The 27955-nt window shown below is 34.0% G+C and overlaps 2 protein-coding genes across 2 annotated transcripts; both read left to right on the top strand.

Annotated features, from left to right (window-relative positions):
• Nucleotides 1-2516: 2516 nt before the first annotated feature.
• Nucleotides 2517-8067, top strand: LOC144855241 (uncharacterized). The gene is made up of 7 exons (XM_078713047.1): nucleotides 2517-3051; nucleotides 3406-3513; nucleotides 4246-5935; nucleotides 6179-6296; nucleotides 6660-6813; nucleotides 7300-7814; nucleotides 8059-8067. Exons 1-7 carry the CDS (start codon nucleotides 2517-2519, stop codon nucleotides 8065-8067), a joined length of 3129 nt encoding a protein of 1042 aa, XP_078569173.1.
• A 9139-nt stretch (nucleotides 8068-17206) lies between these two features.
• On the top strand, nucleotides 17207-23722 carry LOC144856143 (uncharacterized). Its single transcript, XM_078714107.1, has 6 exons — nucleotides 17207-17289; nucleotides 17349-17438; nucleotides 18237-18769; nucleotides 20260-20367; nucleotides 20923-23589; nucleotides 23706-23722. Exons 2-6 carry the CDS (start codon nucleotides 17404-17406, stop codon nucleotides 23720-23722), a joined length of 3360 nt encoding a protein of 1119 aa, XP_078570233.1. The 5' UTR covers nucleotides 17207-17289; nucleotides 17349-17403.
• Nucleotides 23723-27955: the final 4233 nt, after the last annotated feature.

The raw sequence follows: 27955 nt of genomic DNA, 5'->3' as shown, positions 1-27955 counted from the left end.
TTGCGTCTTAGCTAGGAAGTCCTTCCTGAAAACTAGCCGAACCTGATATGGCCTGGTTCTAAGGAGAGAGAGCGTGTAATTCGCCTCAGCGTTTGCATGACGCCACCGCCGGCAAGAATGCCGTCTTAAGCGAAAGGTTGTACAGAGTGGCCTTATGTAAATTACTGTAAGCCCGTCACAAGATCGATTTCTGCACCGGGGTAAACCGGAGTCTGTGTCGGCAGAAGGCACAACTTCTCTCGGTTTATGATAAATCCTGCCTGTTCCGTTAAGAGAAGGACCTGCGCAAGATGGTTTTGTAGCAGGTCCCGAAACTGGGCCACGATCAACCAATCATCTAGGTACATGAGGATGCGTATGCCGTTCTGATGGAAGAACGCCGCAAGCGTCCTGACTAGGCGTGTGAACACACGTGGGTCTGTAGACAGCCCGAACGGCAACGCAACAAATTGGTAAACACGATCGTGAATCCGGAAGCGCAACCAACGTTGGTCTTGCTCCGCAATAGGTACATGAAATCTTTCAAGTCTATTGACGCCGCCCAGTCGCCTCACCGCAGCCCCAGCAAGATGGATGGTATTGTCTCCATTCTGAACCTGCGGGGACGGATGAACCGTTTGTTCAGACTCCGCAGATTTAATATGGGTCGCCAGTCACCGGACTTCTTCTCGGCGAGAAAAACGGTGGACTCGTGTCCCGGGGACGCATAGAGTTTGTTTACCGGCACTACCGCTCCTTTGCGGAGAAGTGCAGAGAGGCCCTCCATGAGCGCCTGTCTTTTTACCGGTTCGGATGGAACCCTTGTTGGTCGAGGACCGCCGTACAGCGGCGGACTCGTGAACTCTATGGCGTACCCATTTGAGAACCCATTTGTCTGTAGTAAAGGTCCAAACCTGCGCATACTGAAGTAGGCGACCCCACCACCCCGTCCTCCGCCGTGAGGACGGGCACCTTGAGGGCGTCACCGGCGCCTCGCATTACCCGAGCGCCCACCGCCACCGCGGCGGCCGCTTTTTCTTCCACCACCACTGTGGGGATTGTTATTTTGTGGGTAGGAGGTTGAAGCCTGAAAGGCAGGCTGAGCCGGTGAAGGGGGAGGGGGAGGCGGCCGTGTCAACTTTGATCTAGAACGTTGTCGACTCGCCTGATGAATCCGAGCTCGAGTCTCGTGACGAGCTTCCCTCTCCCGGGCCCAATTGTCTTCTCTATGTGAGAATGACCCGAAGAATAGATCACGGGCGCCGAAGGAGTCGACAGACGTGAAGCGTCGGAAATCGGCCTGAAGGAAAGAAGATATCCCATCATCGACGTAGCTCGAATCGTCTCGCGGGCCGCTCTGTCAACAGTTGACAGAACCTCCTCAGACCTAGCGCGCTCCGCACTAAGAAAGTTTGACCTACTTGCGTCTAAGCCTTGGTCTTCGCGGACCCGTCCCGTCCGAAATGACGGGCGCCGTGATATATTGTTCAAACTGCTGAGTAGGCACTGGAAAGGCCGCTCCGAGAACAAAAGGCGCAGGCTTAGGAATCTTCGGTTCCTTAGCTATAAGCTCGATCCTATCTATAAGCTCAGGATCAAGCGGCACAATCGGGCATGTGGAGGTCTTCTTCAGCGGCGTGCGCAGACCGAACGTCGAAAAACGTTTCGTCAATGGCGCATAGTCGACTCCAAGAAACTTGAGTACCGCCAGGACAGTACAAAGCACTAATGCCTGCAGGCCCTCACCCTCCGGTCCCTCACGCTCTCTCGCGCGCTCCTCATCGGAGAGCGTGACCATTGTCAAATCGGACTCATACCCTCTGACGATGGACGGGCCCTCAGACACAGACGTCTGAGGCGGGGGCCGAAGTTCGATGTACGGAACTTGGGGAGGGCCGGTATGAGGAGAGGTTGCAGAGGGCATCTCCCTAGGCAACGCTCTCACCGCTGCCGAGATAGCTTGCATGACCGCCGGGGAGAGTACATCCGGATCGGCCGCAGCTGCAGCGGATGCATGCATCGCGGGAGGAGCATTCTCGTGTGCAGGTGTAGGCTGACTAACAACTGTTTCCTGAGTTACACACGGTGTGGGGTCAGTGACCTCCACACGATTCCGAGGCTTAGGTAGCGACGCAAACTTCGCAGGCGTCCATCGGACACAGATATCGCACGGAGCCTCCTCGCTACAAGAACAGCAATCAACGTGCCGATCCCACTTGGTCGTACTGTAGCACGGGGACCCTTGCACTGTATGCACTATGATTTTGGCATAGTGCCAACTAACAATTGTATTGTTACACAACGTACACCTAACGGAGTAAACTACCTACGGCGTGTGTACTTGTTTTTATCCTAGCACGCTAGGATAACGATTTGCAACATGTCACTATTTCTATTCTAGGCCTAAAATAACGTTTCTTAAACATAACTAGAATCCTCTAGATAAGCCTAAAATAACGGATTTCAACGTATCCACACACAACAAGGAATGACTATAATAGTATTAGTATTTTTGTATTTGCAGATTTGTTTGTAAAATGACTGACATTGACAGTAAAAAGAAAGCATTTTCGGAATTGAAAGCTGATCTCAGTAAATACTATAAAGGAGAAAAATACACTTGGTTGCAAATCTTACTACTTGAACATTTACCTGTAGGAGACATCACCAGAAAAGACTTCAACTCACATAATTTATTTAATGCTCTAGAAAATAAAGGTGATATCACTCCTATTAAAGCTCAACTTTTATTAGAGATTTCTAAAATATCAGAATTTAAAGATGCTGAAATTCTTGTCAGTCGATATATGAAAGATAGTGAACAAAGAACTGATGATTATAAACAGTTGTCACCTTATAGGAGAACACTGTTTAAGGCATTGAGACAAGTTGACCAAGAAGGGTTTGATGCTGTTATTGCTAACTATCAACTTGAAAATGTTAATTTTGACAATATTTGGAAAGCAGTACTTTACCTAGAGGTTAATGAACATTTAGTCAATAAACCAGACAAAATAAAAAGGTTTGCTTGTTGCCTTGGACCACGTGCAAGAAACATATTACTAGAAAGAGGTACGTATATAATATATATTCTTTAAAAAGAAATTCCTTTATATAAAATAAAAATGTTGTTACATTTCTTTGAAAGATGCAACTGTTTCTGTCAATTTAAATTCTAATTTTACCCACCAAATGAAGCTGTAAAATCTATTCATCAACAGGGCAAATAACAAAGTATATCATTATTGTTAAATATCAATTGGGAAAACTATTTTTTTGTCTTCATACAAATAAACATAAAACGAATTTCTGGAAACACATAATTTATTGGTAACATTTATAGTAAAAAAAAAACCTCTTGTTTCATCAGGTAAGATTGAAGAATATACGGTGATTCATATTTTACAAATTATCTTCTTACTTTAGGTGTAGAATTTGAAGGTAAATCAAACAAGCACAAATTGGACCAAAGTTCCTCTGATTGTGAAGATCATCCACCACAGAAAAAGGCTTTCCAATCACAAGAAACAAGAAGTGAGTTATGACAATGAAGAATTCTATTTGTTGTTTTTCGTATGAATAGCTGTAGTCATGATTTTTAATATAATAGTATTTGAGGTACATAGTATGACATTTGGAGTTTTACCATGAATTCTGTAATTGCATTGTATTTCTTTCATTCCTTGTGGAAGAACACATTTTGTTTGTGAATGAGCCTTCGTTACAAAATACCAATTTTATTATTATTCTTAAAAAAAATTATTTGTTTTGTTCTTTTGTTTATTTCCGTTTAATTATTTTCGAACTAGAATACATTTCACTGCTAAAAAATGAATTCACTGAATAAAATATTCTCTCCATTCAACAAAAACAAAACATTAATTTTTGTTTAATAAACACACCTACTATCATTCAATTGATTCCTCATAAAATCATTCAAGAATGCTAGGCCAGGAAGCTAGGCCATTAAAAAGGCAGTGCTCCAACTTTGGATGCTGAATAGAACAGTTATAGACTGCGCACACAACAAGTTGATTTCGAAACACGCAAAAATCCTCAAAATGTTTAAAGAAAGCTGAAGGTGCATTAGAGTGTGTTAATTATTACCATAGGTATCACTTTTCAGATAGGTAGGGTTAATTCCAAATGACATGTGATGTGTAATTAACCAATCAAATTGCAAGAATACAAGCAGGTGTGCAAATAATCTTTGTACCATTCAGTTTTTAGTAAGGAACACAATTTTATGTATCTTCTTTTTAACAGTTAAACAATACCTGAAAAAAAAGCAACAAGAATTATATAAAGATTTTAACAAATTGGAAACAGCAGTTCTTGAGGACCTCGATATTAAAGAGTTATTCACTGATCTCAAGTTAGTACAATCAAGTAAGAAAGAGAATCAAGCAGAAGCTACAAAACAGAACAGAAGCCAATATGACCAGAAAGAAAAAATACCTAAAACATTGGAAGAGATATTGGTGATGATAAAAGATAAAAATGCTCATAAAATCATATTTACAGGTAAAGGGGGGATGGGAAAAACAACCCTTCTTAGATACATTACTTATAACTGGGCTACTGGTAAAGATAAAACATTTTCTGATAAAATAGTGTTTCTAGTAAATATCAGAGACTTACAGGCTGGAAAGAAAATCTTAGATGCCATTATTATTAATATAGATTATCTTGAAACATTTACTATTTGTATCGGTACTAGAAGCGATGAAGAGTCTGTACAGTTAATTAAAACATTCATAATCAACCATGGGGATGAAATAATGTTACTGTTAGATGGATTAGATGAGTTGCAGCAAGGTGCTGGTGATCCTTTAGTCCTGTTTACAAATACAGATTTTAAAAACACCACAATAATAACATCCCGACCTGAAAACACTGCAAAATTTATTGATAAATGTGATGTGCATGTGGAGGTAAATGGATTCAGTGTAACAAGTATAGAGACCTACATTAATAGATATTTTGCAAATAATAAGGATTTAGGGGAAAGGCTATTTAGGAAATTATGTTATAATCGACACAGACAAGAGCATTCAGTATTTGAATTGTGTTCATCTCCTTTGTTATTACTTATGATATGCAAAATATGGGAAGACTCCGGAAACCTTTCGGATGACTTATCAGATCTTTTCAAAGAACTAATTTGTTGTACTTTAAATCAATATTTATCCAAGGTAAATAGTGACGAAAATAAATCTGAAATTGCCAGTTTTGAAAGAATTCCAGTTGAATATAAAACTGCAATAATAGCATTAGGTCAATGGATCTATGAAGGACTAAAGACAAATAAACTGATCATTGACAAGTATGAGTTCACAACTATGTTTGATAAATCAATAGTGGACTTGGCACTCAAAATTGGATTTGTTTACAAAAATCCACCTCTTAGTAAAAGTGATAAAAATGAGATGTTTGCCCCACCACACAAGTTAGTTTCAGAGGCATTAGCAGGGTTTTATCTCGCTGAAAAGTGTCAGGAATTAAACGAGGAGGAATGTGACTTGATAATATCTAATAAATATCTACATATGACAATCATATTCACTATAGGATTTCTAGGTGCTGATGCTGGTAAATTTATGAAACATTGGTTGAAAGTGAAAGCTTCAAATTTGCATTCACTAGCAAAATATTTCACATATGTAAAGGCAGAAGATAATCATTCTGTAATAGAAGAATTAGATACAAAAACATCAAGTGATGAAGAACTGAAAGAAACATGTGCAGAAATGTCAGAGTCATTTAGATATATTTTATCTTTTGACCCTGAGAGTAATATGGACGAGGAAAGAGCAACTCAAATAGAAGAAAATGAACATTTGATACAACTTATGAGCAGATGCCTTAAAAACTATAACTTTGATGCACATGTTAAGTCTTGGCTTTCAGATATTAAGGAGTCAGAAGCCAATAAACGAACCAATTGTTGTGCTATGTTAGTTCATTTATTTATAATCACACATGGGAAATGGTACGATTATCCATATAAATATAATATATCATCCTTGGATTTTTTTGAAGACAAGATTGATATCCTCTTAACTGAAATGGACAAATTTCAACTTCAATACACTGGCTTCACAAATTTAACAGTTGACAAGTCAGTGAGTCCTGAATTCTTGTTTCATTTGTTGAAATATTCACCTAACCTTAAAATGCTGTGTTTTTTACCTTACAGTGTAACTGGTGTGACATTGAACCAGGTTTTGGGTGAAAATATCTTACCAGTTAATATAAACATTCAACTTGAACAAAATGATTTAAGTGATATAAATGGGGTTTCACTTTTTAAGTTGGTAAATCTAATGGATGATTATGATGATTATGATGATTATGATGATTATGATGATTATGATGATTATGATGATGAATTAGCATTCACATTTAGTAACTTTAGTCTATCAGTTAATAACCTAAAAGATCTTGTAGATGCCTGTCATGATCGTGGTACAAATTTGAATTGGAAAAAGTTGAATTTAAGTAAGATTAACCTATCTTCAATTGAAGTATCAAAATTAGCTTGTTTATTAAAATTCTCTCCACAACTATGTTGTCTTAATATGAGTAATTGCAATCTCTCAGGTAGTATAATAAAAGATTTGTTAAATGAATGTGATAAAGAAAATGTGGTATTGAAACCTGGCTTGCTTGTTCTAAAGGGAAACAATCTTTCAGATATAAGTGGGGTTTTACTTTCCAAGTTGGTGAATGTAATGAATGTCGATACATCGCATGATGATGAATTCACATTTACTGAGTATAGTCTATCAGTTAATAACCTAAGAGGTCTTGTAGATGCCTGTTATGAACATGGTAGGATATTGACATGGAAAAAGTTGAATTTAAGTAGGATTAATCTATCTTCAATTGAAGGATCAAAATTGGCTTGTTTATTAAAATTCTCTCCACAACTACAATGTCTTAATATGAGTAATTGCAATCTTTCAGGTAGTATTATAAAAGAATTATTTAATGAATGTGATAAAAACAATGTGGTATTGAAACCTGATATTCTTGTTCTAATGAGAAACAATCTTTCAGATATAAGTGGGGTTTTACTTTCCAAGTTGATGAATCTAAAGAATTGCATGTATGTCATATTTACTGAGTATAGTCTATCGGTTGATAACATAAGAGGTCTTGTAGATGCCTGTTATGAACATGGTAGGATATTGACATGTAAAAAGTTGAATTTAAGTGGGATTAACCTATCTTCAATTGAAGTATCAAAATTGGCTTTATTATTTAAATTCTCTCCACAACTACAACATCTTAATATGAGTAATTGCAATCTCTCAGGTAGTATTATAAAAGATTTATTGGATGAATGTGATAAAGAAAATGTGGTATTGAAAAGTGACATGCTTGTTTTAAAGGGAAACAATCTTTCAGATATTGATAGTGTTACACTTTCTAAGTTGGTGAATCTACTTGAACATAATAGATATAATTTGTATCGCAATGAATGTGGATTGAAGCCTACTGATTACAGCCTGTCAGTTGATAACATAAGAGGTCTTGCAGATGCCTGTTATGAACATGATAGGATATTGACATGGAAAAGTTTGGATTTAAGTGGGATTAACCTATCTTCAATTGAAGGATCAAAATTAGCTTGGTTATTAAAATTCTCTCCACAACTAGAACATCTTAATATGAGTAACTGCCATCTTTCAGGTAGTATAATAAAGGATTTATTGAATGAATGTGATACAAGCAAAGAGGTATTGAAACCTTGCATACTTGATATAAAAGGAAACAACTTGAATCTTTCAGATATTGATGGGGTTTCACTTTCTAAATTTGTGAATCTAGTAATTAAGAAAAAAAATATTTTTGATACACAGTACAAATTCACATTTACTGATTATAGCCTGTCACTTAGTAACTTAAAAGATCTTTCAGATGCCTGTCATAAAGATATTACAAATTTAAATTGGAAATATGTGAATTTAAGTGAGATTAACCTATCTTCAATTGAAGTATCAAAATTGGCTTGTTTAGTAAAATTCTCTCCACAACTACAACATCTTAATATGAGCAATTGCCATCTTTCAGGTAGTATAATAAAAGATTTATTGAATGAATGTGATAAAAACAAGGTGGTTTTGAAAAGTAACATGCTTATTTTAGGGGGAAACAATCTTTCAGATATTGATGGTGTTACACTTTCTAAGTTGGTGAATCTACTTTGGAATGAGACTCTTTTATCATACTTCCCATTAATGCTTATTGATTACAGTCTGTCAGTTGATAACATAAGAGGTCTTGTAGATGCCTGTTATGAACATGGTACGATATTGACATGGAGAAAGTTTATTTTAAGTGGGATTAACCTATCTTCAATTGAAGTATCAAAATTAGCTTCATTATTAAAATTCTCTCCACAACTAGAAAATCTTAATATGAGCAATTGCCATCTTTCAGGTAGTATTATAAAAGATTTATTGAATGAATGTGATAAAGAAAATGTGGTATTGAAAAGTGAAATGCTTGGTTTGAATGGAAACAATCTTTCAGATATTGATGGTGTTACACTTTCTAAGTTGGTGAATGTACTTTGCATTGATTATGGATATTCATTCTTCCCATTAATGCCTACTGATTACAGCCTGTCAGTTGATAACATAAGAGGTCTTGTAGATGCCTGTTATGAACATGGTAGGATATTGACCTGTAAAAAGTTGAATTTAAGTGGAATTAACCTATCTTCAATTGAAGTATCAAAATTAGCTTCATTATTAAAATTCTCTCGAAAACTACAACATCTTAATATGAGCAACTGCCATCTTTCAGGTAGTATTATAAAAGATTTATTGAATGAATGTGATAAAGAAAATGTGGTATTGAAAAGTGACATGCTTGTTTTAAAGGGAAACAATCTTTCAGATATTGATGGTGTTACACTTTCTAAGTTGGTGAATCTACTTAAACATAATTTGTATAGGCTTACTGATTACAGCCTGTCAGTTGATAACATAAGAAATCTTGCAAGTGCCTGTTATGAACATGATAGGATATTGACATGGACAAGTTTGAATTTAAGTGGGATTAACCTATCTTTAATTGAAGTATCAAAATTAGCTTTGTTATTAAAATTCTCTCCACAACTACAACATCTTAATATGAGCAATTGCCATCTTTCAGGTAGTATTATAAAAGATTTATTGGATGAATGTGATAAAGAAAATGTGGTATTGAAAAGTGACATGCTTGTTTTAAAGGGAAACAATCTTTCAGATATTGATAGTGTTACACTTTCTAAGTTGGTGAATCTACTTGAACATAATGGATATAATTTGTATCGCAATGAATGTGGATTGAAGCCTACTGATTACAGCCTGTCAGTTGATAACATAAGAGGTCTTGCAGATGCCTGTTATGAACATGATAGGATATTGACATGGACAAGTTTGGATTTAAGTGGGATTAACCTATCTTCAATTGAAGGATCAAAATTAGCTTGGTTATTAAAATTCTCTCCACAACTACAACATCTTAATATGAGCAATTGCCATCTTTCAGGTAGTATTATAAAAGATTTATTGAATGAATGTGATAAAGAAAATGTGGAATTGAAAAGTCACATGCTTGTTTTAAAGAGAAACAATCTTTCAGATATTGATAGTGTTACACTTTCTAAGTTGGTGAATCTACTTGAACACAATAGACATCCATTCTATTGCAATGAAGACGAATTTAGGCTTACTGATTACAGCCTGTCAGTTGATAACATAAGAGGTCTTGTAGATGCCTGTTATGAACATGATAGGATATTGACATGTACAAGGTTGAATTTAAGTGGGATTAACCTATCTTCAATTGAAGGATCAAAATTAGCTTGTTTATTAAAATTCTCTCCACAACTTGAAAATCTTGATATGAGCAATTGCCATCTTTCAGGTAGTATAATAAAAGATTTATTGAATGAATGTGATAAAGAAAATGTGGTATTGAAAATTGACATGCTTGTTTTAAAGGGAAACAATATTTCAGATATTGATAGTGTTACACTTTCTAAGTTGGTGTATAGGATATTGAAATGGAGATGGTTGAATTTAAGTGGGCTTAATCTAGACGCTAGTTTATTACACAATTCTCCAAGAGTAGAAAATGTAAACTTAGCAGATTGCAATCTTTCAGGTGGTATCATTTTGTATGTACTGAATGAATGTGAAAGAAATGGAATAGTATTAGAAAGAGGTATGCTGAATCTGATGGGCAATGACCTTTCAGATGTCACAGATGAAACATTAGTTGCTAAATTGAAATGGATCAGTATAGGATAAAAATCTAGAAAGTATATTTCTTAAAAAGCTCAAAATAAATATACCTGACCATACCAGACTATGAAATTAATATTCATCATAATATGAGATATTATATATTCAGTAATTTATTCTTGTAACTAGATAGATACATATTTAGATACCAAAAATAAACTAGACAACAAATGTGACTTTAGTATAAAATCAAAAAATCATTGAATTAGGTCTTTAATGTTAGTACCAGGACAGTGATTGCAATTTCACCTTTTTAATCTTATAGTTTACTTGTGTATTAAACTGTTGTTAAATGTTTAAAAGAATTTTGAGATTTAATTTCTACAACCATACAGATAGTTTTTTCCCACTACTGTACTATTGTTAGTTTTTTATGATATTTTGTAATTGTTTTTTTTCTTCCTAACCGTTTTGGAACAGCATCTCAAAACTAACATAGGTTATCAATCTATCTATACCTAGAATATACCATTTTGCATTTATAACAATCTACCCTTTATTATTTATCATCATTTGCTTTACATTGTTAACTCATTATGAGACTATTGAGATATCTTCTTTCCCAATCTTACAATAGTTGAGTGCTGGTGCATTGAATAAGTCTTTCTGTAATTGTAGATTCTATGTATAAGATGTGCGTAATTCTGGTTTTAATTGTATTATCCTTCTTCCAGCCATAGAATAGAGTAAATTAAATAAACCATGAGCATATCTTGTGGTATTGCTAATTTAGCATATGTTATATTGTATGCACATGTAAATTTGCAATATTAGAGAGCTTTCAATTTGCGACACTACCGGCGGTCAAACTACATCATGTTAGTTCATTGTGTGCATGCGAAAATATTGGGATGTGTGTCCTCACTCCTCACCTAGACAAACGGCGGTCAAACTACATCATGTTAGTTCATTGTGCGCATGCGAGAATATTTAGGATGTGTGTCCTCACTCCTCACCTAGACAAACGGCGGTCAAACTACATCATGTTAGTTCATTGTGCGCATGCGAGAATATTTAGGATGTGTGTCCTCACTCCTCACCTAGACAAACGGCGGTCAAACTACATCATGTTAGTTCATTGTGTGCATGCGAAAATATTGGGATGTGTGTCCTCACTCCTCACCTAGACAAACGGCGGTCAAACTACATCATGTTAGTTCATTGTGCGCATGCGAGAATATTTAGGATGTGTGTCCTCACTCCTCACCTAGACAAACGGCGGTCAAACTACATCATGTTAGTTCATTGTGTGCATGCGAAAATATTGGGATGTGTGTCCTCACTCCTCACCTAGACAAACGGTGGTCAAACTACATCATGTTAGTTCATTGTGCGCATGCGAGAATATTTAGGATGTGTGTCCTCACTCCTCACCTAGACAAACGGCGGTCAAACTACATCATGTTAGTTCATTGTGCGCATGCGAAAATATTGGGATGTGTGTCCTTACTCCTCACCTAGACAAACGGCGGTCAAACTACATCATGTTAGTTCATTGTGCGCATGCGAGAATATTGGGATATGTGTCCTCACTCCTCACCTAGACAAACGGCGGTCAAACTACATCATGTTAGTTCATTGTGCACATGCGAGAATATTGGGATGTGTGTCCTCACTCCTCACCTAGACAAACGGCGGTCAAACTACATCATGTTAGTTCATTGTGCGCATGCGAGAATATTGGGATATGTGTCCTCACTCCTCACCTAGACAAACGGCGGTCAAACTACATCATGTTAGTTCATTGTGCGCATGCGAGAATATTGGGATGTGTGTCCTTACTCCTCACCTAGACAAACGGCGGTCAAACTACATCATGTTAGTTCATTGTGCGCATGCGAGAATATTTAGGATGTGTGTCCTCACTCCTCACCTAGACACAGATGATGGTTTCTAGGTCCAGGTGACAACTGACGACACATCAATTTACCTGACCCGGTTGATGGTCGGTCGTTGCAAATAGAATGCTCCCTAATGTCAGAATGAAAGTTTTTACATATGTTTATATTTTGTCCTAATAAAAACTAATTAGGATGAAATACGAAATCTTTAAAAAAAATTATTTTAGTACTGTCAATTACAAATATTTATATACAAATGATATGTATTCAAGATTTAATTTTTCCTTATTTTTATTCGCGTGCAACGCGACTCTACAGATCACTATGTCGGTCGGTTGGTCGGTAAACACTACTTGAGCATGCGACTGCAGCCATGTATATGGCCTTGTTATATAGTGAGCTGTAGAGTTGCATTGCACGCGAATAAAAATTCTTTTTATGCAAACCCGTTTCTGCTGGAAAGAAAGAGGCCCTTTATAAACCTGCTTGTATAATGTTATTATTATTGTTATAAAATGGTTAACTTACTGTATTATTTGTAAATATGCTATATTTAAAATCAGTTATATATTATAAATTGTATATATTATAATATATTATGTTGGATGAATCCCATCTCTACATAGTTAATATTTATTTTTGCGTCCCATTCATCACATAATAGACACAATTTTTAAGATTATATAATCAGAGTGCAATAAGATGTCAGTATTTATTATTATATATTTGTAAATGTTAATATGTATTTTTGTATGTACGTCGTTTGTAAAATGAATTATTTAGAACATATTTTATGATGGACCAATAAATATATCTTAACTTATATTATACAGTATTATATTTTTGAGTTATATATTGAAATTAATTTGTGTAGTATTCTTTTGTTGGTATTTTCAACATTGTCTAAAGAACAATGTTATGGATGGGCATGTGGCTCAAATAGGCCTACTCAGTGTCTACAGCCTGGACTCATTGGGCAACCCCATTAAAATAGTCCTGCGACCACCCCTGACAATGATACCGAATTGTGATTGGCCACCTGTAGGGCTTTGTCAGTTGCATTACTAGTTTGACAGAACTTGCCCAGTCTAATAGGCTGGGTAACTTCAAAATATAGCTATGGGGATATTTTTAGCTTTGAATTGCCTTACAAGTGACGTTAACTTGAAACGACCTACATTAGCAGCACCGTCGGTACTGTACACTGCACGACGGTCAGCCCTTGACCATCATTATCACCACTACCATCATCAGCATTATCACCACCACCATCATCAGCATTATCACACCATCATCATCATTATCACCACCACCACCACCATCATCATTATTCACCACCATCATCATCATTATTTACCACCACCATCATTACAGTATCACCACCACCACCATCATTATTCACCACCATCATTATCATCATTCACCACCATCATCATCATCATTATTCACCACCATCATCATCATTATCACCACCACCATCATCATTATCACACCATCATCATCATCATTATTCACCACCATCATCATCATCATTATCACCACCACCACCATCATCATTATCACCACCACCATCATCATCATCATTATCACCACCATCATCATCATCATCATTATCACCAGCATCCTCATCATTATCACCACCATCATCATCATTCACCACCACCATCATCAACATTCACCACCAACATCATCATCATTCACCACCATCATCATCATTACATTACATTACATGGCATATTACAAAATCCTAATTTGTTTATGCATAGCTTTCATAGCTTCATAATATTCAAGGTAGACTACAGTAGATGCTTTGAAATTGTGTGAGGCCCTAGGCTAGTGAACAATGCGTGATTGAAAAGCTACCTGTAGAGTGCGCTGTCTATAATTACATAGGCCTCATAACAATTTACTGCATTGCGTATATGAATAGCATAGCTTGGTTTCTTTATACAATTGATTGAAAATGAATGTATTATAAGCCTATCAATTTATTATTAAATAGAATAATACGCAAGACTGAATTTGTAACTCACAGAACGCAGTAAGAATGGAGTTGGCACTTTGCATAACAATAAACATATTTATAGGCAATGTAAGTCTATTGATGTACAATAGCGTTATGTACTAAACCAGGTAGAAAAACAAGATGGCTAGATGCCAGGCAGAAAAACAAGATTGCTATGTAGAAAAATTCTGAAAAACAAGGTGGCTTTTTAGACTAAAACTTACTTTTTAGGAAATGAGGTGTTCTACAATTCCCTTCAGAAAATCTTTGATATACTGTAGATTCAGTGCAGCATGTAAGTTTTGTTATATTCACAATTATTTATAAACTGGTTAAAGACATATTTTCCTGAAATTTTTGAAAACATAAACAGGAAATTCTTAGAGGTTCATGTTTTCAAATATCTCCTGCCATGACAAACGGAGACCAAACTTTGGTTATTCTTGGCCTAAATTTGTTTTCAATAAGCTTTTTTATCAAAACCGTCAAAAATAAAAAAATAATATCAATGTATCATGAAAAAAGTAAGACAATAAATTAAACAAACTCAGTTAACCTAAAAATTTGCTTTAAAAAAATGTTTGCTTGGCGAAGTTTTATAATTATCCCCCGGAATGAGTTTGAAAGTTTGGTGGTGAGCCTATCAAACTGGGAATGTGTTAAACTACATTTGAAAACTGCCACTTAGGGGTTATCGGAGTGATGGCTCAACATAACCGGAAATTTGTACTGGGAAGGCTTTAAACACATCAAGTGCGGAAGGGAGGAAGGGAGGGGAGGAGATATTGCCGTTTAGGTGTAATGAAGTACAACATTGTAGTGGGGACATTTACTACATTTCAACCGTATTAAGGTTTGTTGATTGTGACGGGGATGGGGAGAGGGGAAAGAAGGCTGGGGCAGAGGTAATCACAATTAATATTTTATTTATTAGCCAATATGACACCTATTCATACAGACTTACCAAAGTACCATATCATAGCTCTGCATCGCCCTGGGGCTCCAACATTGTCTCATTATGAAGCTAAAGTTTGTACTGGGAAGGATTTATCACCAGCATGTGAATGAAGCGGTTGGTAATTATAGGGAGATACTGGCATCTGGGGGTAAATTGATCGGAATTGTACTAGGAATGTTTTAAACTAAATTTGAAATCCACCCGGGTATAATTTGCTAGTATTGAACCCTTAAACTTAATGTAGTAATTTATAATACTATTAGTATTTTATATTTGCAGATTTGTTTGTAAAATGACTGACATTGACGGTAAAAAGAAAATCTTTTCGAAATTGAAAGCTGATCTCAGTAAATACTATGAAGGAGAAAAATACACTTGGTTGCAAAGACTTCAACTCATATAATTTATTTAATGCTCTAGAAAATAAAGGTGATATCACTCCTATTAAAGCTCAACTTTTATTAAAGATTTCTAAAATATCAGAATTTAAAGATGCTGAAATTCTTGTCAGTCGATATATGAAAGACAGTGAACAAAGAACTGATGATTATAAACAGTTGTCACCTTATAGGAGAACACTGTTTAAGGCATTGAGACAAGTTGACCAAGAAGGGTTTGATGCTGTTATTGCTAACTATCAACTTGAACATTTTAATTTTGACAATATTTGGAAAGCAGTACTTTACCTAGAGGTTAATGAACATTTAGTCAATAAACCAGACAAGATAAAAAGGTTTGCTTGTTGCCTTGGACCACATGCAAAAAACATATTACTAGAAAGAGGTACGTATATAGTATATATTCTTTACAAAGAAATTCCTTTATATAAAATAAAAATGTTGTTACATTTCTTTGAAAGATGCAAGTGTTTGTGTCGATTTAAATTCTAATTTAATGAAGCTGTAAAATCTATTCATCAACAGGGCAAATAACAAAGTATATCATTATTGTTAAATATCAATTGGGAAAACTTTTTTTTTTTCTGGATGACAAGCTTTTCAAGATTTTTGTGGAAATCTTGGTACCAGGCAGACATAGACAGAATTTTGGTAAAGATTGCAAAATAAAAAAACATTTTGAAAATAGTATATCTTGCTGCTATAAATTTTCATAAGGGCAAAATTTTATAAATCAACTTCTAGAATCTTAGATTAAGTTAGGTTTTACATTGTCTCTTTTTACGGTTTGGATATATATACTGTCTCTTTGTACTATTATGAATAGACGGTCCTATTGCCAAACATCTTTTTATTAAATTGCATTGGAGCATAACGTATGTAATACAAATCAGGAAGTTGTTAGATATGCTATACAAATATTACAGTATGTGTACTGTGAGAAATAGTAGGACACAAATCTGCTTAGTGTTGCTGTAAAAATGAATTTGGATTAGGCTAAACGGTACCAGGTAAGTTTTTCAATTTATAAAAGGCACAGGTCAGTTTTTTAATTGAATCAGAATTTCATCGAAGTTGGTATGATACTATTTAACTTGTTTACTGAGTTAAGTTAGGCTGTTTAATTTGTATGGTATAATCTTTAAGCGAATGTAAAATATTATATGCGCGATTTGAAATAGCGCAAACATTTTTCCGTTGCGCGAATCTGCACAACATTGTGTAATTTGAAATTGTGCAAGAAAATCTCAATTTTAATAACTTGTTAATCTTTTACTTTATCTTCTCAAATCGAGCATATACAAACACATTTTAAATATAATGTAAAAAATCTAATGAACTCAGTAATATTTTGTACATTTATTTTCATTTCATCTAAGGAACTTCAATTTCAACAAAAACATAATTGCTGATCATTACCAAATTTGTATGGCTATTCATTTCCTTGTACCATTTTATTTTACCTTATTTACTGCTTATTTGCATTTGGTATACATTCAAATGGTAAACGTCGTTAATATACGACCGTGTAGATTTGAATATATTTAATTTCAATCAAACATGAAATAGGCCTACATCAAAGATAATGAGAACAGTTCATTCTAATCTCGATTGGTTCTCAGTGTGATGTGATTATGATTTAGGCCTTTAAGGAAAACGGATTCAAACTATTTTAGACCATAGCAAATGAAATATTATTTCATTTTCTATAGCACCCGCTTATGCCTACAGGCATTAAATACTTTCAACTATAGGGTCCCATTATTCCATTATTATAAATCGCAGTTAAGTTGATTTTGACCTTGTAATAATAATACACATTGGATTTTTAGAAACTCTAAAATTCAATAAACAACGTTACAGAATTGTGACTCTGATAGACCTACATGATCTTTTTTAACAGTGACTATTTTGGACGATGGAAAGAGGCAAGAACAAAATGAAAGATAAAAGGTAAGAATAATAACATAACATTAATGCAAACAACAAATTATTTGTTACCCAAGGCCGTAGCGAGAGGTTACTTTTTTTAAGTACTGCATAATTATTAACTATAAAATAATAATATTATTATGACGATCTGTGCTGGGGAATTGGGGTGTGTGGTAACAATTTCAGGCGTGGTGAGCGCCTCCAAAAGTATCAATTTGCACCAAGGCTGATGCACAGGTTGGATTGTGGAAATTACATTGACTTAATTTTTAAGTTTAATTAAACTATTACAACTGCCATGAATTCTGTTCTTAAAACCATACCATACCATGAATATTCATATATATTGTTATAAGTTGAAAAATTTACCCAGAGAAGCCAAGTTGTAGGCTTGCAGCGAATGGAATTATTCTTTCCGAATAAACACCACTTATTGTTTCGTTTTATATTATAACACATCTATTTTTGTAGATTAAATTAACTTTTTTTATATAATCATTCTCTCCGCGGTTTTACGGTATATTAAAAAAGAATACCCACTTTCATTTTTCGAGTCAAAGGTTAAAGGATTTAATGACTCGGTTCTAAAACGTATTCCACTAGTGATTTACTTATTATTTTACGGAGATACACCTTGAGACAACATAACCTCAGCTCGATTCAGAATATGCATACTCCCGCGGCATTACAAGATATATTATGTTTGCAATATAATAATAATCGTAAATATAGTACCTTGCTTATTATATGAAAGAGTAAAATGCAAAACGAAAGTATTTATTCCGATGAGTTAAATAAGATTAATATTTTTTTTTACAGTAACACAACGGTTGATGCTGATGATAGGCTTAGAGACTTTTGTCAAGAATTCAGTAACGCTTATCCAGGAGTTAAACGACGGGAGTTAAGATTTCTTCTACATGATCATCTACCGGTTGGTGTATTGGAAAATGAACACTACACAGGAATGGCTTTATTTAATGAACTTAAGGATCAAGGCAAAATCGCTTACAATGATGTCGAAATAATGTCAGAAATTGCAGGCGTGTCAGAAAATGCCAAAGCAAAAGCCAGTGTAAAGAAATATCGAGACGTATGTAAACAATATGACGACACCGGTCCGTGTGAGGCAAGCCTGTCTTCAAATCGTAAAAACCTTTATCAAGCTATGATTGAAATTACGGAGGGTGACTTGCACAACTTGATTGCGTTCTATGGATTGGTTCCATATGAATTTAAAAATAAATGGGATTTAGTATTTTATCTGGAGAAAGAACTTAAATTAAACACACAGATGAAATTGGAAACATTTGCCAATCAGTTGAATGCAAGTGCAAAAAGGATATTGATGGGTACGTTCAAACCAATAATAATATTCCTATTTAATAACATTCCAAATTCAAGAAGTGTGATTTAACACTGCATCATTTTCCATATGTTGCTTAGAATGAACGAAAACAGATACTACGTCGTTCGATATTTAAGGGTTTTGTTTTTTATTTTGCAGATCCAGAACCTGATAACCTAGTAAAATCAACTAGTTAGTTGTATTTAGATTTGTTTATATAATAATATAATATTTGTTAAATACCGTAATATTATAAAAATAACATAATTTGGACTAATTAGCAATCAAAAGTTGATCCTAAATAAAAGTCTGCATTAACAGTTGTTTGATAATATAAAGTAAAATTAATTTCTAATCAATTTTCTACACTGATCATGACATATTGAGCATGTCAAAAATTCCCATGCGCGCAAAAAAAATTACGCGTAGGGTGCACACGGAGCATGAAAATCATGTACAATTCAGCACTGTAAACATATTTAATTCATGTCATAGGATGGCATAATAATTTTTCGGCGTTCATATATTTTAAACGTATGTGCATGTTGCGTTTGCGCGGATAACCCGTTTCTGTAAAACGTGTAAACAGAACATATCGTAACTTTGTCAACATATCGACATTCACGTGAACTTGTGCACCTCCTATTTTTGAATGATGTCAGAGTTGCGCAACGTGACGTGATTTTATGAATTTCAATGATTGATCATAGATTATAAACCAAAAGTCATTTTGTATTGACACTTACTGAAAATTTAAGTCAAATCAAGGGCAAACTTTCTATGGATTAAAAATGGCATGTTTTACAAGAAGTTACGCGCGCACGCACATTTAAAATTTTAAAATGCGCAAAATTAATTTCTAATCAACTTTCTACGCTGATCATGACATTTTGAGCATGTCAAAAATTCCCGCATGCGCGAAAAAATTTACGCGTATGGTGTGCACGGAGCATGAAAATCATGTTTTTTTCTCTTGAATTATGATTTTCCAGCCTTTTCTAGTCATTTTAAAAAAGATTTACATTATTTCAAATTAAAATGACGTCATACGAACACGTTGATTTATACCATTTGCGCGCGTTTTAGTTGAAAAAGTTAAAAATATTGTCAAAATAATGCCAATTTTGAATCTATTATAGCTCCTCAGTTTTCTGGAAGCATGTCATAGGATGGCATAATAATTGTCGACGTTCATAATAGTTTAACGTATGTGCATGTTGCATTTCCGCGGATAACCCGAACTCGTCACAGTGACGAGTTCAAATCTAGTTTTCTATTGAGGTTAAATTATAGAGTGAAATGTGAGATTATCTACCCAACTCACCCACTTTAGATTGATGTTGTGTTGTGAGATTATGTGTGTCATTTTTTTTGTTGCTTGAAACACATAATTTATTGGTAACATTTATATATTAGTAAAAAAAACTTCTTTCTTCAGGTAAGATTGAAGAATATACGGTGATTCATATTTTACAAATTATCTTCTTACTTTAGGTGTAGAATTTGAAGGTAAATCAAACAAGCACAAATTGGACCAAAGTTCCTCTGATTGTGAAGATCATCCACCACAGAAAAAGGCTTTCCAATCACAAGAAACAAGAAGTGAGTTATGACAATGAAGAATTCTATTTATTGTTTTTCGTATAAATAGCTGTAGTCTGATTTTCAATATACAGTAATCGTATTTGAGGTACACAGTATGACATTTAGTTTTACCATAAATTCTGTAATTGCATTGTATTTCTTTCATACCGCCTTGTGGAAGAACACATTTTGTTTGTGAATTAGCTTCCGGCTGTTACAAAATACCATATCATTCAAGAATGCTAGGCCGGGAAGCTAGGCCATTAAAAAGGCAGTGCTCCAACTTTGGATGCTGAGTAGAACAGTTATAGACTGCGCACACAACAAGTTGATTTCCAAACACGCAAAAATCTTCAAAATGTTTACAGAAAGCTGAAGGTGCATTAGAGTGTGTTAATTATTACCATAGGTATCACTTTTCCGCTAGGTAGGGTTAATTCTTAATGACATGTGATGTGTAATTAACCAATCAAATTGCAAGAATACAAGCAGGTGTGTTATAATATACAAATAATCTTTGTACCATTCAGTTTTTTGTAATAAACACAACTTTATGTATCTTCTTTTTAACAGTTAAAAAATACCTGAAAAAAAAGCAACAAGAATTATATAAAGATTTTAACAAATTGGAAACTGCAGTTCTTGAGGACCTCGATATTAAAGAGTTATTTACTGATCTCAAGTTAGTACAATCAAGTAAAAAAGAGAATCAAGCAGAAGCTACAAAACAGAACAGAAGCCAACATGACCAGAAAGAAAAAATACCTAAAACATTGGAAGAGATATTGGTGATGATAAAAGATACAAATGCTCATAAAATCATATTTACAGGTAAAGGGGGGATGGGAAAAACAACCCTTCTTAGATACATTACTTATAACTGGGCTACTGGTAAAGATAAAACATTTTCTGATAAAATAGTGTTTCTAGTAAATATCAGAGACTTACAGGCTGGAAAGAAAATCTTAGATGCCATTATTATTAATATAGATTATCTTGAAACATTTACTATTTGTATTGGTACTAGAAACGATGAAGAGTCTGTACAGTTAATTAAAACATTCATAATCAACCATGGGGATGAAATAATGTTACTGTTAGATGGATTAGATGAGTTGCAGCAAGGTGCTGGTGATCCTTTAGTCCTGTTTACAAATACAGATTTTAAAAACACCACAATAATAACATCCCGACCTGAAAACACTGCAAAATTTATTGATAAATGTGATGTGCATGTGGAGGTAAATGGATTCAGTGTAACAAGTATAGAGAACTACATTAATAGATATTTTGCAAATAATAAGGATTTAGGGAAAAGGCTATTTTGGAAATTATTTTATAATCGACACAGACAAGAGCATTCAGTATTTGAATTGTGTTCATCTCCTTTGTTATTACTTATGATATGCAAAATATGGGAAGAATCCGGAAACCTTTCGGATGACTTATCAGATCTTTTCAAAGAACTAATTTGTTGTACTTTAAATCAATATTTATCCAAGGTAAATAGTGACGAAAATAAATCTGAAATTGCCAGTTTTGAAAGAATTCCAGTTGAATATAAAACTGCAATAATAGCATTAGGTCAATGGATCTATGAAGGACTAAAGACAAATAAACTGATCATTGACAAGTATGAGTTCACAACTATGTTTGATAAATCAATAGTGGACTTGGCACTCAAAATTGGATTTGTTTACAAAAATCCACCTCTTAGTAAAAGTGATAAAAATGAAATGTTTGCCCCACCACACAAGTTAGTTTCAGAGGCATTAGCAGGGTTTTATCTTGCTGAAAAGTGTCAGGAATTAAACGAGGAGGAATGTGACTTGATAATATCTAATGAATATCTACATATGACAATCATATTCACTATAGGATTTCTAGGTGCTGATGCTGGTAAATTTATGAAACATTGGTTGAAAGTGAAAGCTTCAAATTTGTATTCACTAGCAAAGTATTTCACATATGTAAAGGCAGAAGATAATCATTCTGTAATAGAAGAATTAAATACAAAAACATCAAGTGATGAAGAACTGAAAGAAACATGTGCAGACATGTCAGAGTCATTTAGATATATTTTATCTTTAGACCCTGAGAGTAATATGGATGAGGAAAGAGCAACTCCAATAGAAGAAAAGGAACATTTGATACAACTTATGAGCAGATGCCTTCAAAATGATAACTTTGTTGAACATGTTGATTCTTGGCTTTCATATATTAAGGAATCAGAAGCCAATAAACAAACCAATTTTTGTGCTATGTTAGTTCATTTATTTATAATCACACATGGGAAATGGTACAATTATGCAGATAGATATAATATATCATCCTTGGATTTTTTTGAAGACAAGATTGATATCCTCTTAACTGAAATGGACAAATTTCAATTTCAATACACTAGCTTCATAGATTTAAACGTTGACAAGTCAGTGAGTTCTGAATTCTTGTTTCATTTGTTGAAATATTCACCTAACCTTGAAATGCTGTATTTTGAATCTTACAGTGTAACTGGTGTGACATTGAACCAGCTTTTGAGTGAAAATATCTTACCAGTTAATATAAACATTCAACTTGAACAAAATGATTTAAGTGATATAAATGTGGTTTCACTTTCTAAGTTGGTAAATCTAATGGATGATGATTATTATGATTATGATGCAGTCACATTTACTAAGTATAGTCTATCAGTTAATAACCTAAAAGATCTTGTAGATACCTGTCTTGATCGTGGTATAAATTTGAATTGGAAAAAGTTGAAATTAAGTGAGATTAACCTATCTTCAATTGAAGGATCAAAATTAGCTTGTTTATTAAAATTCTCTCCACACCTACAACGTCTTAATATGAGTAATTGTAATCTCTCAGGTAGTATTATAAAAGATTTATTGAATGAATGTGATAAAAACAAGGTGGTATTGAAACCTGGCATGCTTGCTCTAAAGGGAAACAATCTTGCAGATATAAATGGGGTTTTACTTTCTAAGTTGGTAAATCTAATGGATGATTATGATTGTGTTTATGATGAATTAACAGTCACATTTACTAAGTATAGTCTATCAGTTAATAACCTAAAAGATCTTATTGATGCCTGTCTTGATCGTGGTACAAATTTGATTTGGAAAAAGTTGAATTTAAGTACGATTAACCTATCTTCAATTGAAGGATCAAAATTAGCTTGTTTATTAAAATTCTCTCCACACCTACAACGTCTTAATATGAGTAATTGTAATCTCACAGGTAGTATAATAAAAGATTTATTTAATGAATGTGATAAAGAAAATGTGGTATTGAAAAGTGGTATTGTTTTGAATGGAAACAATCTTTCAGATATTGATGGTGTTACACTTTCTAAGTTAGTGAATCTACTTAAATATAATAGATATCCATTGTATTGCAATGAAGACGAATTTAGGTCTACTGATTACAGCCTGTCAGTTGATAACATAAGAGGTCTTGTAGATGCTTGTTATGAACATGGTAGGATATTGACATGGAAAAAGATGAATTTAAGTGGGATTAACCTATCTTTAATTGAAGTATCAACATTAGCTTGTTTATTAAAATTCTCTCCACAACTACAACATCTTAATATGAGCAATTGCCATCTTTCAGGTAGTATAATAAAAGATTTATTGAAAGAATGTGATAAAGAAAATGTGGTATTGAAAAGTGACATGCTTGTTTTAAAGGGAAACAATCTTTCAGATATTGATAGTGTTACACTTTTTAAGTTGGTGAATCTACTTAAAAATAATATATATAATTTGTATAGGCTTACTGATTACTGCCTGTCAGTTGATAACATAAGAGGTCTTGCAGATGCCTGTTATGAACATGATATGATATTGACATGGAAAAGTTTGGATTTAAGTGGGATTAACCTATCTTCAATTGAAGGATCAAAATTAGCTTGTTTATTAAAATTCTCTCCACAACTAGTAATGAGTAACTGCCATCTTTCAGGTAGTATAATAAAGGATTTATTGAATGAATGTGATAAAGAAAATGTGGTATTGAAACCTAGTATGCTTGATCTAAGAGGAAACAACCTTTCAGATATTGATGGTGTTTCACTCTCTAAATTTGTGAATCTAGTAATTAAGGAAAAAAATAGATTTTTTTATAGCCATTGCAAATTCACATTTACTGATTATAGCCTGTCCCTTAGTAACTTAAAAGATCTTTCAGATACCTGTCATACAGATATTACAAATTTAAATTGGAATTATGTGAATTTAAGTGAGATTAACCTATCTTCAATTGAAGTATCAAAATTGGCTTGTTTAGTAAAATTCTCTCCACAACTACAGCATCTTAATATGAGCAATTGCCATCTTTCAGGTAGTATAATAAAAGATTTATTGAATGAATGTGATAAAGAAAATGTGGTATTGAAAAGTGACATGCTTGTTTTAGGGGGAAACAATCTTTCAGATATTGATTGTGTTACACTTTTTAAGTTGGTGAATCTACTTAATTATGAATATTCATCAAATTGTGAATTTATGCCTATTGATTACAGCCTGTCAGTTGATAACATAAGAGGTCTTGCAGATGCCTGTTATGAACATGGTAGGATATTGACATGGAAAAAGTTAAATTTAAGTGGGGTTAACCTATCTTCAATTGAAGTATCAAAATTAGCTAGTTTATTAAAATTCTCTCCAGAACTAGAAAATGTAAATTTAGCAGATTGCAATCTTTCAGGTGGTATCATTTTGCATATACTGAATGAATGTAAAAGAAATGGAATAGTATTGAAACAAGGTATGCTGAATCTGATGGGCAATGACCTTTCAGATATCACAGATGAAACATCAGTTGCTAAATTGAAATGGATCAGTAGTTGTCATAGTTAAAAATCTAGAAAGTACATTTCTTAAAAAGCTCCAAATAATTATACCTGACCATAAAATGCAGACAGTAGCTCAGCAGACTAAGAAATTAATATTCATCATAATATGAGAAATCATATATTCTTCAGTAATTTATTTTTGTAACTAGATAGATACATATTTAGATACCAAAAATAAACTAGACAACAAATGTGACTTTAGTATAAAATCAAAACATCATTGAATTAGGTCTTTAATGTTAGTACCATGACAGTGATTGCAATTTCACCTTTTTAATCTTATAGTTTATTTGTGTATTAAACTGTTATTAAATTTAATTTCTACAACCATACAGATAGTTTTTTCCTACTACTGTACTATTGTTAGTTTTTTATGATATTTTTAAATTGTTTTTTTTCTTCCGAACCGTTTTGGAACAGCATCTCAAAACTAACATAGGTTATCAATCTATCTATACCTAGAATATACCATTTTGCATTTATAACAATCTACCCTTTATTGTTCATCATCATTGGCTTTACATTGTTAACTCATTATGAGACCATTCAGATATCTTCTTTCTCAATCTTACAATAATTGGGTGCTGGTGCATTGAATAAGTCTTTAGACATAAGATGTGCGTAATTCTGGTTTTAATTGTATTCCAGCCATAGAATAGAGTAATTAAAATAAACCATAAGCATATCTTGTGGTATTGCTGTATTGTATGCACATGTAAACTTGCAATATTAGAGAGTTTTCAATTTGCAGCAACTGACCACCAAACACCTCATGTTAGTTCATTCAGAATATTTGGGATGCATGCCCTCGCTCCTCACCTAGACAAACGGCGGTCAAACTACATCATGTTAGTTCATTGTGCGCATGCAAGAATATTGGGATGTGTGTCCTCACTCCTCACCTAGACAAACGGCGGTCAAACTACATCATGTTAGTTCATTGTGCGCATGCAAGAATATTGGGATGTGTGTCCTCACTCCTCACCTAGACAAACGGCGGTCAAACTACAACATGTTAGTTCATTGTGTGCATGCAAGAATATTGGGATGGGTGTCCTTACTCCTCACCTAGACAAACGGCGGTCAAACTACATCATGTTAGTTCATTGTGCACATGCGAGAATATTTAGGATGTGTGTCCTTATACTCCTCACCTAGACACAGGTTTGATGGTTTCTAGGTCCAGGTGACAACTGACGACACATCAATTTACCTGACCCGGTTGATGGTCGGTCGTTGCAAATAGAATGCTCTCTATTGTCAGAATGAAAGTTTTTACATATGTTTATATTTTGTCCTAATAAAAACTAATTAGGATGAAATATGAAATCTTTTAAAAACATTATCATTTTAGTACTGTCAATTACAAATATTTATATACAAATGATATGTATTCAATATTTAATTGTTCCTTATTTTTAGTTGTGTACAACGCGACTCTACACTAGCTCACTATGTCGGTCGGTTGGTCGGTAAACACTACTTCAGCATGCGACTGCAGCCATGTATATGGCCTTGTTATATAGTGAGCTGTAGAGTTGAAAAAAAAATTCCTTTTATGCAAACCCGTTTCTGCTGGAAAGAAAATTCATATTATCTTACTATCAGAAACAGGCCCTTTATAAACCTGCTTGTATAATGTTATTATTATTGTTATGAAATGGTTAACTTGCTGTATTATTTGTAAATATGCTATATTTAAAATCAGTTATATACTATAATATATTATGTTGGATGAATCCCATCTCTACATAGTTAATATTTATTTTTGCGTCCCATTCATCACATAATAGACACAATTTTTAAGATTATATAATCAGAGTGCAATAAGATGTCAGTATTTATTATTATATATTTGTAAATGTTAATATGTATTTTTGTATGTACGTCGTTTGTAAAATGAATTATTTAGAACATATTTTATGATGGACCAATAAATATATCTTAACTTATATTATACAGTATTATATTTTTGAGTTATATATTGAAATTAATTTGTGTAGTATTCTTTTGTTGGTATTTTCAACATTGTCTAAAGAACAATGTTATGGATGGGCCTGTGGCTCAAATAGGCCTACTCAGTGTCTACAGCCTGGATTCATTGGGCAACCCCATTAAAATAGTCCTGCGACCACCCCTGACAAATACCGAATTGTGATTGGCCACCTGTAGGGCTTTGTCAGTTGCATTACTAGTTTGACAGAACTTGCCCAGTCTAATAGGCTGGGTAACTTCAAAATATAGCTATGGGGATATTTTTAGCTTTGAATTGCCTTACATGTGACGTTAACTTGAAACGACCTACATTAGCAGCACCGTCGGTACTGTACACTGCACGACGGTCAGCCCTTGACCATCATTATCACTACCACCACCATCATCAGCATTATCACACCATCATCATCATTATCACCACCATCATCATCATTATCACCACCATCATCATCATTATCACCACAATCATCATCATCACCACCATCATCATCATTATCACCACAATCATCAGCATTATTATCACCACCACCATCATCATCATCATTATCACCACCACCATCATCATCATTATCACCACCATCATCATCATTATCACCACAATCATCAGCATTATTATCACCACCACCATCATCATCATCATTATCACCACCACCATCATCATCATTATCACCACCATCATCATCATTATCACCACAATCATCCTCATTATCACCATCATCATCGCTATCACCACCATCATCATCGCTATCACCA

Source organism: Antedon bifida, chromosome 11, assembly GCF_963402885.1.
Source record: "Antedon bifida chromosome 11, ecAntBifi1.1, whole genome shotgun sequence".
Classification (NCBI taxonomy): Eukaryota; Metazoa; Echinodermata; class Crinoidea; order Comatulida; family Antedonidae; genus Antedon; species Antedon bifida.
Note: the sequence above shows the minus strand (reverse complement) of the source record. Positions and strands in the feature narration are given on the sequence as shown.